General features: G+C 42.0%; 8 protein-coding genes across 8 annotated transcripts; 2 read left to right on the top strand and 6 right to left on the bottom strand.

Moving 5' to 3' along the window:
* Nucleotides 1-318: 318 nt before the first annotated feature.
* On the bottom strand, nt 319-1,317 carry EAE98_001147 (uncharacterized protein; the record flags this gene model as incomplete). Its single annotated transcript, XM_038948764.1, has 1 exon — nt 319-1,317. The coding sequence occupies one exon, from the start codon at nt 1,315-1,317 to the stop codon at nt 319-321; it is 999 nt and encodes a 332-aa protein (XP_038815030.1).
* Nucleotides 1,318-3,516: 2,199 nt separating this feature from the next.
* Nucleotides 3,517-4,141, bottom strand: EAE98_001146 (uncharacterized protein; the record flags this gene model as incomplete). Its single annotated transcript, XM_038948763.1, has 2 exons — nt 3,517-3,915; nt 3,968-4,141. The coding sequence occupies 2 exons, from the start codon at nt 4,139-4,141 to the stop codon at nt 3,517-3,519; spliced, it is 573 nt and encodes a 190-aa protein (XP_038815029.1).
* Nucleotides 4,142-5,383: 1,242 nt separating this feature from the next.
* Nucleotides 5,384-6,220, top strand: EAE98_001145 (uncharacterized protein; the record flags this gene model as incomplete). The annotated part of the gene is made up of 1 exon (XM_038948762.1): nt 5,384-6,220. The coding sequence occupies one exon, from the start codon at nt 5,384-5,386 to the stop codon at nt 6,218-6,220; it is 837 nt and encodes a 278-aa protein (XP_038815028.1).
* A 453-nt stretch (nt 6,221-6,673) lies between these two features.
* Nucleotides 6,674-7,456, bottom strand: EAE98_001144 (uncharacterized protein; the record flags this gene model as incomplete). The annotated part of the gene is made up of 1 exon (XM_038948761.1): nt 6,674-7,456. The coding sequence occupies one exon, from the start codon at nt 7,454-7,456 to the stop codon at nt 6,674-6,676; it is 783 nt and encodes a 260-aa protein (XP_038815027.1).
* Nucleotides 7,457-8,485: 1,029 nt separating this feature from the next.
* On the top strand, nt 8,486-9,420 carry EAE98_001143 (uncharacterized protein; the record flags this gene model as incomplete). The annotated part of the gene is made up of 2 exons (XM_038948760.1): nt 8,486-8,865; nt 8,988-9,420. The coding sequence occupies 2 exons, from the start codon at nt 8,486-8,488 to the stop codon at nt 9,418-9,420; spliced, it is 813 nt and encodes a 270-aa protein (XP_038815026.1).
* Nucleotides 9,421-9,992: 572 nt separating this feature from the next.
* EAE98_001142 (uncharacterized protein) lies at nt 9,993-10,718 on the bottom strand (the record flags this gene model as incomplete). The annotated part of the gene is made up of 1 exon (XM_038948759.1): nt 9,993-10,718. The coding sequence occupies one exon, from the start codon at nt 10,716-10,718 to the stop codon at nt 9,993-9,995; it is 726 nt and encodes a 241-aa protein (XP_038815025.1).
* Nucleotides 10,719-11,524: 806 nt separating this feature from the next.
* On the bottom strand, nt 11,525-13,012 carry EAE98_001141 (uncharacterized protein; the record flags this gene model as incomplete). Its single annotated transcript, XM_038948758.1, has 3 exons — nt 11,525-12,064; nt 12,135-12,367; nt 12,448-13,012. 3 exons carry the CDS (start codon nt 13,010-13,012, stop codon nt 11,525-11,527), a joined length of 1,338 nt encoding a protein of 445 aa, XP_038815024.1.
* Nucleotides 13,013-13,176: 164 nt separating this feature from the next.
* Nucleotides 13,177-13,672, bottom strand: EAE98_001140 (uncharacterized protein; the record flags this gene model as incomplete). Its single annotated transcript, XM_038948757.1, has 2 exons — nt 13,177-13,484; nt 13,561-13,672. 2 exons carry the CDS (start codon nt 13,670-13,672, stop codon nt 13,177-13,179), a joined length of 420 nt encoding a protein of 139 aa, XP_038815023.1.
* Between the last annotated feature and the right edge of the window lie 977 nt (nt 13,673-14,649).

Raw genomic sequence — 14,649 nt, 5'->3', positions numbered from 1 at the left:
CGGCCAGTTTTTAATCCGTCGATCCCTTTTTTCCATTCCTGTCATGATGACTATTCTTTCTTCATGGTCTCCTGAAACGACAGTCCGATGCATGTGTCTGTCTTGGTTGTATTAAGGTCATACAATTGGGTATGCCTTCGAAGCAGATGCTTCGGTGTTGGTGAGTGGTATCAAACTCCTTGCCCAGAACCCCATAAACCCTTTGCCGATGATAATCCTCCTTCTTTCATTAACCATATCAATCGAGCAATTCTTCTCATCCATTACCGACAATTATCCTTGAGATCTTGTTCTTCATACCTCCTACTTCCTCTTCGCCTACGGCAATTCAACCGGGCCGGGCGGCGCTTCCATTTCGGATATTCTGCTAGGTTTATTCGTGTAGTTGACAGGTTTATTCGCATAGTTTGGAGGACCGGGCAAAGAGGTTTGTGTCTTATCACTAATGCCCGACCATCTCTGATCTTGTCCCCCGTAACTCTTCCTATCATGATGCGTCTGATATAATTGCTGTTGCTGTTGCTGTTGCTGCTGCTGCAATTGAAGCGGTGTGTACGGGTTTAAAGCCGGATGGCCCTTCATGCCCGCCTCGGCCCATTCCTCAGGATTGTAAGGGGTCAACGGAGGACTCGTCGGGGCACTCATTCCACTATATGCACTTCCTCTCCTGCCAACGCTACCCCCCGAAGCCATTCCGGGGCTTCTCAATGGAGGACTCAAGGGCGGCGTCATCGTATCACCTTCCCGCTCATATCCACTTGCGCTCCCAACCGTTAATCTCCTGTTCCTCTCATGCGCCTCTTGCAATTGCGCTTTTACGACTAATCGAGCCACCAGCGCTTTCAAACATTCCTGCAAGGTTTTCCGCACGAATCTAGTCATAAAAATGTTGCATTTCATCTCTACATGTTCTCGGATGTATAGTCCCTCCACCGGCGCATTAATGCCGATTTCTCTCGGAACGGCTGGTTCTCCAGGCATGTTTCCCTCGATCGTCCATTTCTCCTTGATGTCTAAGCCCATGGGCGCATAGCAATGTGTTTGTAGTCCATTTGCCAGATCGTGGAAACAGGCGTTGAAGGATACGGTGCCGGTGTAGAGATTGCCGGGTAGATAGGCTATTCTGTCGGTAATGCGATACCATTGACAGTGGTATTCTTCAGGGGTGGCAGAGGAAGGGGGCTTTGTGGGTGTGCGTTCGGCGTGGGATGGATTGAGATCGATCATTTCGAGATGATCGTGTAGGGTGTCGAGAACCGTTTGGCGGGAAACATTGGGAGGGAGAGGTGTAATCGTTGTGAATATTGTTTTGGCCATGTTTGCGTCGATGGTAAAATGAAGATTGAGATGGTAAATCTCTATAGACTTCCTTGATATCTTAGATAGAGATAGAGAGCAATGCTTCAGAAGAGGCGCAGTAGGAACAAGAAGTATATATCCACCCAGCTTCTGACTTACTACTAGACCATATTGGTATCACTATGGATATATATCATCCAGAATTAAGATAAGGTGTAATTGGCCCATCTTGACCACAGCTGAAAATGATTAATCAATTTTTGCCCGCTGATTTGTACAAGGTGGTAGACTCGTAATGTAAGACTTTAGGTCCAAGCGGATCGATGACTTTTGGGATGCCAGGCTTAAGTGTTAGCCTATAATGGAGTGCTACTAGCCTACGAGCCTACTAGCCTACTACTCTACCGAGAAATAGTCCCGTCTCCCCTGTGATGTTTTTATTGGTACCGATGACATGGAATATGCAAAGTGGCAGCTAATTACCTATGATTGATTGATGGCTTTTGAGGAGATACAGTCAGTCATATCAGCAAGTGAGTGGAATGGTCATCTTCAACATGTATGATACAATTCTTACCAAGATCTTCAATGCTACCCAAGATTCAAAGTTTAGAGGTAGATAATACTAGATAAACATCCATTCCCTTGATCCTCGCTTCTACAAACGGAAGACGCCTCTTCCATCAAAAAGAGCATCTAAATTTCCTTGACCGATGCGTCGTACTACACACGTACATACAACACAGGCCTCTTGTCATGCCTTTTCTTTTTCTTCAAAGCAGGATTTAGTTGACAATATTCTTTCGAAAAGGGTTCGAAAAAAGAAATGATCATTGATTAAAGCTTGTCAAAAGCTGGGCATCTATTTATTCGCATTGAGATGAATGAAAAACTAATCCCAAAAAATCATTTGTGTAGCTAATTTTATATGATCGCTAACCAAGCAATATCTAGTAAGAAAATGATGAGATTCTTGTGAAGAAAAGCAAAAGATAAGCCATCTTGTCTCCTCCAAAAAACAATCCAAAGATTCCCGAACAGAGCAACCTTTTCTCAGACTGTAGAAAAGGCATCTACCTACCCTCATCATAACTCTATCAAACCATTCCGCACCTACCATAGCCAACCCCAAATGATTCGCGGAGTTCCGGTTGCTTGTAAGATCTCACAATTCTTTTCGTTCATCCAATCATCATACCCAACAGGTCATTACGCATATCTTACCGCCACACACAAACAGATGATGTGCAGACGATAGCACGATTTGCTTCTTGGTACCGATCACTTTTCCCAAAGCCTTGGTCCTGTTATATGTGCTGTGCTGTGCTGTGTTGCAGTACGTGGTACACGTTACGTTTACCCTGCCTCGCTTGGCGATGGAAATTCCAAATTATTTGGGAGCCAATGAGTACCGATGCCGTTTTTGGCAAATGAATCATTCTTGTTTGGTGAGATTGTCGTTGATGAATTCAGTGAATTTTTGTTTTGTCAAAATTGGGTCAATGTATACTACCGGTTCGGAATCCGGGTATGGTGCGGCAACTAAATACATGGGACGGGTCGAAGAATTAAAAAAATTCGATCCGCGAAGCTAATAGATCGGAAGACTACTTATTAGACTTGACAGGTCAAATGGCGGGGTGGGCCGTGGACGGAGCTAGTTTCCAGATTCTGGGGCCGGAGTGAGCCAGGCCCAGGACTCGAAAGTAGTTTGGGTGTTTATTCTTTCACTCATAAGATGCAGGAAACATGATGGGTGACGTATAAAATCCAAATGATTGTGTGTCCATTAAGTCTCATTGACGATTATTGCAACCCAAAACAAAAATCAAGCATTAACCAGTCGATCCCATGCTAACAGAAGAAAACCTCCCAACCATGAGAACTAATTTTGTCCAACTTATTACGTCCCCCTTCATGCCACCAGAGGAGCCCCGCCTTTTTCCTTTTTTCCTTTAACCCATATCCTCCCTTGCCAATTCTCTATGCTTGCTGTTGATTCAACACCAAACCTCGAAAGTTTTGGTGCAGTATCTTCCGCCTTCATTTTGGGTACCCATGTCGAGGCAACCATTCTCACTCTTATCCCCGGTTTTCTGCTTCCTATCATGATCGTAGTCTCCATCATTTCAGAATTTCAATAGGCATTCTGCACGTCGAATCAACTCTTCCCATCTATGCCCCACCACTACTTTTTATCTATATTTTTATATTAGTTTAACCCTGATACTCCAAATCTCTCTTCGACGCAGCCAACTTGTTCTTTTTCCATATGCACATGTTGATTATGCCACTGAAGAAAAATAGCACACAAAGTGCCATGCTAAATCCCCAGATGGCTTTCATTTCGTAACATGCCGTCTTCGATGCACCGACCCAAAAGTAGTAATTGGCTTTGGAGAAATTCCCGACAGCTGATTCGACGAATGCAGAAGTCACTCCAACATTGGGAAGGGCAGGACATTCTAGATAAGAGAGGGGCGTTCCGACTTTCACAGAAACCACAATGAGAGCAATAAGAGCCGCTGCATCGAATGCAGTAGCCAAGAGGAAGCTGAGTTGGAGCTCAAGATAGAGAAGATAGCCTATAAGAAGAAACACAACCACAATCACAACCTGGTAGAAATTAGTAAGAGTTGAAAAAAATCTGGGGATGAGGATGACACACAATACTGAGAGTTGCAATGATAACTGACGGGGGGGCTGTGTCGACCGAATTGATCTCTGCGATGAAGTTTGCAGACATACTAAGAATGCAAATCAGGCAAATGGCTTGTAAAGCCCGAGTGATGGTAAAGGCGAAACCGAAAGAGCCATAATCTTGACCTTTGGGTGAAAACATTGTGCTGGACGAACGTATCCGAAAACGGGGTGAAAATGATACAATAACGATCGAGGGGGCTTTCCAGTAGACAGGTGTTGAATAGCAGAGTAAACAGAATCTGCGTCTTTGATAATAGTTGAAGAGAGAATATCTTATTTGGCCTTGGAGGTGGCTCGAATTGGTGAAGAAGTGAAAGTTTTAAGCTGATCTAGCAGCAAAAGAATGATATGATTGTTGTGAAGAGAATGTCCTAAAATCTGACCCTAGCCAAAGAAAAGAAGTGAGAGGGAAAGAGGTATTTTGTAGTAGATGAAAAGACTGGTTGTTGAGATGATGATGGAAGCAAACAACTGAGGAAATACAGATCTTAAATATTCATACTTACACATTCTTACTGTCAACCCCAAGAGCCCAGAACCTTTGTATCATCGATCTAGATTTCCAAATTCTGCTCTGTACATCATATCATGACTCTATAAATTCATGAGACGGCCAAGTGTAGTAGCATGCGCTGGGTTTGCCAATAGGAAACAGTCCGCTTGACATGGCCGTTGGTAAGGTCGGTAGTCTCTGAAGCGACCATATTTAAGATTGAATCATTGAAGACCAGTCATTAAAGTCTTGGTATGTGAGCCGCAAAGAAGAAACGCGCCATCGAGCTAAGATCTAAGGTATTGTATAGCATAGTAGCATCATTGGATGAGAGACACTTGTCTGATCCGAATAAGCGCTTCACCTGGGTTCGGGGTTTGCAAGCATTTTAACCCATGAGCTTGAAACGCGGCAATTGAACCTATAAGTAGGTAAAGAAGCAACAAGGAATTTTGAGCGTAAACCGTATCCATGGGATAATACGTTTCGTTCGATATGCCTTGCTTACATAGCCACGATCATCGCAGAGGTTGCTTCTCGTGCGACATTCATGAAGTAACACAAATGTTCAGAAAAGGTCTTTATGGCACGGGCCCAGCGATGCGCTTAGTAGCAGGAGCACGTGAGTCCCGCCAATGAGACAATGAAGATTACGTGCCGGCCTGTAGTTATTTTTGAGCCCTGTAAGTTCCTGTAGATTAGGCCCTGTAGCCCTGAACTTTTGCTGAGCATGCCACCTCGTCTACTATTTTGTTCGACAATATGACAACAATTCATTACAACTATCTTCATACCTGGGAATGATTCATACTTTCAATTTGACTCACCACAATTATTGCCATTTTGTAGCCACACAAAAACCACGATCAATCCAGTGTTGTCGCTCAGATGTCTCCAGTTCAGTTCCAAATTATGTCAGATCTCCATTTGGAGACTCCAAGCGCGAGACCATCATATCAGCACTTCAAAATTCAACCAGAATGTAGATATTTGGCTCTTCTGGGCGACATCGGAAAAGTCATAGATTATGAATTTCTTGCTTTTCTCGAAGACCAACTGAGGGTATTCGAGATTGTTTTCTTCGTCCAAGGAAATCATGAAGCATACGGAACGAAAGTGAAGGCAGCCGTTGAAACTATGCTGGGTTTTCAACGTAGAATGAACGAAAATCGCCAGGAGGGAGTGGAAATGGGCCGTTTTGTATTTCTAAATCGAACGAGATTCGACATTACGGACAGCTTGACAGTTCTAGGTTGCACCCTTTTCTCTCATGTCAATGACAAGCAACGTCAATCTGTGTCGCTTTTCTGCTCAGATTTCTCAGAGACATTGGAGTGGGATATTGATGCTCACAACGCTTCTCATCTGGAAGATCTTACCTGGTTAAATGCTCAAGTGGGAGAGATAACACGAGATGAACCTCGCCGAAAGATTTTGATCTTCACGCACTTTAGCCCGACGATGCTCGAGGCCGCCAACGATCCTAAGAAGCTTAAAGATTCCAATCAAGTAAGGTCTGCGTTTGTCACAGATCTCTCTGACAAGATATGTTGGACGAGCTCAAGTGTCAGGCTCTGGGCGTTTGGGCATACGCACTACAACTGCGATTTTGAAGAAAGAGGAACCGGGAAAAGAATTGTAGCAAATCAGAAGGGTTACAAAAGGAGTGAAGTGGATACTTTCGATATGGCGAAGGTGGTTGAAATTGATAATACTGAATTGTGATGGCGGAGTATGTTGCCATTTGTTTTCCAGAAGAGACACTAGAGACGTTATCGTGATAATGCGAGCGGAAAGTTGCAAAACTTATACGATGCGACTAAGCTAATTCACAACTGTATTCTTTCAAAGATAAACAGTGGGCATAACCGTTCCATCAATTGTCAGGGTTGGCACAAGAAGGTCACCACCACTGGACAGTTTTGAGCCATAAAAGATTGGCCGATGGGAAGCCAATTGAGACTTTGAGAGAAAAACTCGAGCGTCTAGACGTCAGCCATGACTTTCCTATGATTCCGGCAGTGCTTGCACAAGATACTCTCAGATGTAGGAATGATAGTATTGATAACAAAAAAATTCATTAGAGAACATAAGAGTGGTATCAAGCCATACCCTTGGGACTATGATGCAACATAAACCATGATACCAAGCTCGACATAATACACATGCCCTTCACCCTCACTCTTGCTCCGAAACTGTCGTCAAATTTGTTCTAAATACCCCCTCCTCATACGGTTTTGGTACGAAAACACCTTCCCTGATTTCTCTGCTCCGTCTCACATGGTATGTATGTCGATTAGTGGCCGTAAAACTTTTCTTGTTGGGGCTCTCGAACGTAATATCATAATGTACCTCACGATGCTCTGGCTTGAGGTTTTCGGCGTATGTATGAGTTTTTACCAGCTGGCCATCTTCATCCTGCAAGTAATAGCAGTAACCAATCAAACAGCCAATATAAAGAGCAAAACGCAGCCGATCATCGTAGTCCTGAGCAGATATGTTGATCCAAAATTCGATCATTGAATCGAGGAAGCTGGAGAGTGGTGGGAGAAAGTCTTGTACGTTATCATCCATTTGGTAATACCATTCTTTGGCGGCGTGCAGCATCACGATAGTTGAAGAATGGTTGTGAGTAAGTCGAATGGCACGCTCACTAAATTCTGGATCGTCTTCGAAACTGCAGTCTGGCGTCGTTTCTTTGTACCCATTATCGAGAAGAACCTTTGCTGCCACACAAGTGTCTTCAACCAAGAGATGAAGATCCCAAACTGCAGTTTTACTACCATACAAAGCAAGAAGATCTTCGAGCCAGATCACGCTGGTGATATTATTGCTGGCTAACAGCTTACAGACCGCATAGCGATCATCCCCGTGATCATTCTGATCCGACTTTCCGGGCCAAAAAGTGTGAGTTTTGATAAAGTTATTGCATCGGAGTAGAGCTAGTTTGATCTTCTCCATGGCTGAGACTGAATTGACTTCGTGGTATCGTGATATCGTGTCATCAATCTAAGATAGGTCAGCATCATTTTGGAGGGCTGGAAAGAAGTAGTACCTGAGCTGCTCTGTCTTATGATCATATAGTTACTCGTACACGACAAACGAAAGCCATTCTTATTCGATTACTCATACGTGCCAAGGAAGGTCAATCAAAACGGGACATATACCGATCGGCTGTGATTACCTAGGTATTGTTTAGTTTCGCAACATGTTCATCATGTATTTATATATACAGAGCTGCTCGTGAAATCAACATAAGGTTATGACAGGACAACCCAGAAACCAGCTTGGGTGGTCACCGCCCACTTAAAGGAGATCAGTTCTGCCACCCACGTGCACTTTGAGAACAAATTTCTAAATTTGTAAAATGTGTCAACAACTAACGGTTGGAAATGAATAATCCTAGCCTGTCGAGTGATCGTATGCATCATTTGATAATTGGATCTCCGTCTCAAGCGCTTGAGTCCCAACCCGACTGCTCGGTCACCTACCCAGCACCATTCGCCATGATCAATTTCTTGGTCTTCGAAACTCTGTGATAGATGAATACAAGGAAGTTCATCAGCCAGGACGCTTAGATCTGTGATCTTGCTTGCTTATGGTTAATTGGCATACGGGATACGAAGCAGGCGCTTGAATTACTGTAACGCAACAAACTGAGTTAGTTGAATCAAAGATGCGTTCACATCTCTGCTAAAATGCCATCCATGGCGGCTGCAGATAACATGTATCACGAGTTTAGAATTTCGCGATTGGAATTCTGAACGAATAGACATAGAAACACAACTGGCAGAAAAATGGCTATATATACACCTTCAAGTTTTGTATTCCCCAGTGAGAGGTATCTTCTACTTCAAAGTTGCTGGCAGCTTCCCATACGATTTATATTTCGTTCTACTGGCGCTTCTCCCGATCTTTGTACCATTTGCATTGCGTTTCTGCCTGTTATATCTTTTGTATAATCATATCTCTGTGTTTTCCGACCTGAACATGGGTAATTGCAGTTCAAAGGGGGCATCTGGAAGTCCGGGGCCAGCAAGGCCAGTCTCAATTCCATTGCAAAATTCCACTGCACAGCCTGCCGGAAATGTCCATCGCGCACAGCATTCACAGGGAGCCCGCCCTCCACAGATTCCCCATCGAACTGAAAAGCCAATGTCACCTAAAATAAGGACCGAGGTCTTAAATGCTACGCAGAAAGCATTTGGGAGCCTCAAGTATGGTGTGATTGGCGGTACCGCTTTGGCTCAGTATGGCAATAGGCGTACCACATCAGATGTGGATGTTATGGTTCCAGAAGATGTAATTGATGTTATCGAAGATCACTTGATCAAGCATGGAATGGTTCGAACAGCAGGAAAAGGAATAGGGTATGTCCATCAACCAAGTCATTTCTCGCATTCGCTCTCTATTTATACCTCCCTACGCCCATCAAACTCTGAAATTTGCATCTGAAATTTAGTCATCTTGCATTTCTAATGATATTATCTAGATACATTGCTTCTGATGGGAATTGCTATGGAATCGACATTACCTCAGACAAAGCACTTAGTCAGACATTTCAGGCGCCACAAACTCAACTCCGAATTATGCCATTGGATTTCCTTTTAAACTCGAAAGCTTACTCCTTTCTATCGCGGGTTGGCCCAGACAAGCAGCAGAAAATGGCTAATGATGCACAAGATATTCTTTTCCTCCTGGGCTATATGAAGAAAATCAATTATAACCTAGATAAACGACACTGTCGATGGGTAGTCGATTATGATTTCTGGGCTTTATTTTGTGCAACTTACAATTCTGCGGAGCGAGACTTTCATGCACTTGGATTGCAGAGAGATCAGACACCTAGCTCAAGCAACCGTGGATCAAGGCATTCTAGCATGGAGATAATGCGTCGTAGAAGTCAAAGCAGCGGCAGCTGGTAAAACAATGGTGGTTATTTTGCTGTACTGGTTTGGGTCACTTCTGTTCTTTTCGCTTGTAGATCAACGGAGTTGTAGCTATCTTTGCCTTGTCTCTAGATGGGGCAGTGTCGTTTTCATTCTGTACAAGTCACCCAAGTCACTTGGAAATTCAAACCCAACGAGAGTCAAGTAATGGAAGAAGTGACGCAAAACTATTTTCATGATGCTAGGATAATGCACGCCTGCTGTATAGCACGGTTTATGAGATTGCTGTTAGTCGGGCTTTGGTAGATTCATGCGCCGTCGCCCTTCATTTCAAATACAAAAAGTCTTTTGAGATTGATAATCGAGCTCCTTCCCTCTCTTGTTGGGCTTTTCGGCTCTCGGATAGATGTTCCTTTTCAAGTTTATTTCAGAAAATTAATAACGTCATTCAGCACAAAAAACTTCGAATAGACATTTCTAATCGTGCCTACTATTGATGACTCTTTCTTTGACTTGTCGACTTCCAAAGCCCCGTGTCATCAAGATGAACCCGCTTCTATTGCATTATCAGCATGAATCCTTAATCCTGAAATCGGTCATCTTACCTCTCATTCATCATCGCAATCGAGTCTTCGCTTTTTCGATGGTCTTTCGGGGACAGAAGAGCCAGAGGGAATAGAAGAGGCAAAAAAGGGGATACTAATGACTTGCTTTCTCATTGATGCGTTTAGACCCTTTACTAACCATCCAATTTGATGCAGACAGTCTTGTGCAGCATCGTGTTTTTGCCCTTGACGGTCTAGATCTGCTTCCTTGCGGAAGTTTCGTTTCGTTATCTTGCTGGCCGTATAGTTCGCTGTCATTGCGCACCTGTACTGCCAGAATATCACGGGCTGCTTCAACTTGCAAGTTTCATATGCGAAATGAAGCCATCGATTGTCCTGCATGCTTCCGTTTGCCCACAATAGGGTGTTTCCAAACTGATATCGTCCACCACTTTTCATTATCGTGTCGTACGTAGCATGTTTACAGCTTTCAATCCAGGCTATAAATGCTTGTAATGCCTCTTTGAGAGTCACAGTGCTCTCTTCACTCCTCTTGAGTACTTGGGGACAATTTACGTTAACCCACTGCATCGTAACATGATCTTGGACTAGCCCATGGTCAAGGCAGGATTGTAAACTTGGGTATACTTCAAAGCGTGATTTTTCCTCTCCTGTCTCAATGTCGAAAAAAATGGCACCGATCTGGGTAATCGCTGGTTTGATCAGGTTAGGGTGCCCGGCAAGTTCGCAATCAACCATGATATGTGTATCAAGTTCTTTTGGCAGCATGGTCGATAACTATCTCGGAGAGAATTATTGAACGGTGTGTAATTCTAAATTGGCATGAGGATGTTGTAGATGAATTCACGAAATTCCATTCATCCACAGCTTCCTTTAAGCACTTTGTCTTCCCTTATACCCCTGTGCAAGAGCAATCAGGAGACCCAGCGTAGTATTCATGCATACACATATGATCCACTTATTTCTCAGTACCATTGTATATAATGGAGGAATGCATTTGGCATTGGACATAAAGTACATCTTTATCTATTGGAATACGCATGAATACTTTTTGAGGCACCGAGTGCGGGTACTTGCATATGAGCTCAGAGGTCTTTTGCTTCTGTGCCAAGCTATCCGTTTGCCGGCATGAGAAAGTGGGGGCTTCAAAACTGTGAATGGAGAGGTATCTTGCATATGCATTCATGAAGTCGCTTTCTAGTTCGCTCATGATTATATCATAAATTATTTTTATCTCAATGCAACGTCGACACTATCATACCTGATCAAACTGATCAGACATGCTTCCCAATACAGCAGTTCTTTAAATCTGCTCCACTCGATTAAATGAGATTGAATGCTATTCCAAGGAGAGGAAATGGACTGGAAAATGATTTGTCAAAATGATAGAAATCTTATATGAAATATCAACACAGCATTCTAGGTATATCTTCAAACGATAGATGAGTAATATGAATCGTAATCTGTGAAAAAATACCCATAGATGGCTTTATTATATTCTCATCATACTTCTATTCTATCCAGTGGGTCTAGCCGCAGTGGTTGAAAGACTAGCGTCTAAAAATTATACGTTATCAAGTCCTTCTTTCCCCCGTGCAATCTCGGTTATTCTTCCGATTCTCATGAATGAAATCAATATTACGCCTCGGGTTTCCTTCTCCCAAATCACCATTACCGTAATTCATGTCGACATTATCATACTGCAACCCCACTGGCTTTCGCGCAATACTCGTTATATCTTTTGAATCCTTTGGAGGTGGCATTTTCTTCATCTCAAAAGATTGAGTATCATATGAAGTATTATCAACCCCATCGTTTCCCTCGTGAAAACCAGAAGAGTCTTGACTACTTTGAGCCTGGTAGGAAGCTTGAGTCTGGCCAAGTTTTCTCGTTTTTCTCTTATTTCGAAGCCAGTCTATGAGACGGAAAAGGATGAGGTTGAAGAGCAATGTACACCAGAAGAAGTGGGCGAGGATCATGTAGAGGAATCCGTGTTTAATACTGATATCGAGGTAGGATTTGGTGAAGTCGATGTCATGTTTGAGGATGTGGACGACACGGTAGATGAGAAGTGTTTGAAGGACTGCAGGTGCGAGGAGAGTGGATATGAAGAACTGTATTGGTGGTGTTAGGTGTAAGTATTGAGCAAAATTGGAGGTCATAAAGAGAGGGAAGTGGACTTACGCAGAGAACAAGCCTGAAGGTACGCTTCCAGGGCGTTAAGGTACTAATGAACCACCAGATAAATACAACTGCAACAATAGGCAGTAGAATGGTGTCAAGGATATATAGGCAGAAAGAAAAATATCCATAGTGTTTAAAGAGAGTCTGAATCTCCGTGGTGCCTGGAATGTCCTTAACAGCAAGTGGGGGTGTGATAGTAGCACTGAGGATGGGTAGTATGTATTCATACAATGCTAACAGATAGGAAACTGCATCAGCTAATTTTGATCAATGTAAACAGGAGAAAATTGACAGTTATCAAAACATAACATACCTTGCTTTGAGTGATGACAGCCGTTTGTTATCTGAAACATCTCCTCAACTTCCGTAGTAAGACCAGTGACACAATAATGCAAGAGATAGATCTTATAGTCCACGATCTCCTCTACTCTTGTGACGTTTCCTCCGTTCGTAGTATGATTAACCACCGTTTCCTTTGTCGTTAATGTAAGGAGTTGCAAATGTGGATGATGCGAAAGCACAGCGATGAGGAAACAAACGAGACCGATGGCGATGAAAGCAAAGACCAGAAGAGAGAGCACATATGTGATATACTTCTTAGCTTGAGACTTGAGTATGGTCCAGAATCCACAGAAACAACCTCGTGCGTAGCCTTTAGCTCCTTTTTTGAACTGACCACGGTTATTGTGTATATTCGATGCGTCTTTTGATATATCTATGCCGAAGCTTTGAGCTGTTTTGTTAACTTCCTGGAATTTACCATGAACCTCCCGAGCTCCTTTGAGGATTTCCTGTCCTTTGCCATGATATTCACGGCCTTGCTTAATAGCTTTCCTGCCTGCTTGAAGGGCTTCGAAAGCTTTACCGGCGGTTCCCATTATATGAGTTGTTGTATTTCCTTATTGTTTCAGACTTATTAGTTGAATGTAGAATTATGTATCAAGAAGAAAAGTAGTTGCACAATATTAAAATGATTATGTAGCTCGGAGCGTGAATCATCTCTCTTGTAATTTGGTATGTGCGGAGTCAAAACACATAAGATTCACGCTTTCTTGTCTTGGGGCACGTGAGCCCTGACCTCAATTTCCACCTTCATATCCTCCCTTGCGAGCCTCGAAATCCCAAGGTAAGTCCAAACTGGCTGATGATCTGGACAGTACTTTTTCAAGCATCTGACCATTGTCTCCAACGATTTTTCATCCGCCGGTACATGATATGATCTAATGGAAAACACATCTTCCCAACCCTTCGAACCGGCTACTCTGAGTGTGCGCTCGACATTTTCAAATGCCTGTTCAATCTGAAGAACTATATCGGGGCTTATGGCTTCAGTTGTGCGGTCCCATCCACCTATACTCTATGAGTCAGTAAAACATGAGGATCTAACATCGAGCTTGAGAACAGCTGGCGAATGACGAGTACAAACCTTGACCGGAACATTCAATAACATCTCCAACTCTAACAGCCTGGCTATACCACAGATCCTGTTTGGCTCTTTGTCCGTATCCCTCATAATTGGTGTAAGTTAAATGAGACATGGCTATTGTATGGCGATATTTGAATGAAATGTATTCAATGTGACTCAGGATAATTCATTCGATTGTAAAATAGTGTTTGTTAATCGAAGTAATGTTCTGAGGGATGAGTTGTAATTACAAACCGATATATCCACCACATGTGCTGTCAGTGACACACTTGTTATACTGGTTGTTTGTGTATTATAAATCTGAAATTATTAATCAACGCTCTAGAACTTTTTGACTTCTTACCCCACTACTGAGGCCGATTTGAATCATTTGGTATAAACCCCAAAAATAGATTTGTGCCTAATGAAAAAGGAAATTTTAGAATCTGTATGATGTGTTTATAGAAATCTTATAAAGAAAGACATAACTCAACCTTATTGAGGACTTTTTATAAAATAAATCATATCATTGAATAGCCCTTAGAGTTAGCTTTATTTATTTGTTTTTAGAATTCATTTCGAAGTTTTCTATAGGAAGTGTACTAATATTTAAAATCTACATTCAAATAGTTTTTCTTATAGTGTATAGACCATTTTAGAATAAGCGATATAGGCTTAGTAAGGATTCCTTATCTTAGGAAAAATAAGCGAGATAAGTTTGATAAGGATTCCTTATCTCAAGCAAAATAAGCTCGATAAGGATTGCTTATCTCGCTTATCACAAAGATTAGATTAGACTGTATGACTAATACAATTAAATAATATTGAAAAAAAGTGTTCAACTTAGTACACAACTTTAAAGAAATAAATAAAATAGAAAAAAAAGAAATAAAATTATTAATTGGAATTTAAGGAATCGATTAATATATTTTTTTCTGAATTATCTCAAAAATTGAAATTTATATTCAATTTAATATTATTTGAATAATAAAAGCTTTAATATTCAAAGTTAATAATTATTCAAATTCATTAGAATACTTTTAAATTGAATAAAAATTTCAATTTTTGAGATATTTTGAAAATAAATTCATTAATCGATTCCTTGAATTC

Source organism: Botrytis deweyae (assembly GCF_014898535.1).
Source record: "Botrytis deweyae strain B1 chromosome Unknown BDEW_002, whole genome shotgun sequence".
Taxonomy (NCBI): Eukaryota; Fungi; Ascomycota; class Leotiomycetes; order Helotiales; family Sclerotiniaceae; genus Botrytis; species Botrytis deweyae.
Note: the sequence above shows the minus strand (reverse complement) of the source record. Positions and strands in the feature narration are given on the sequence as shown.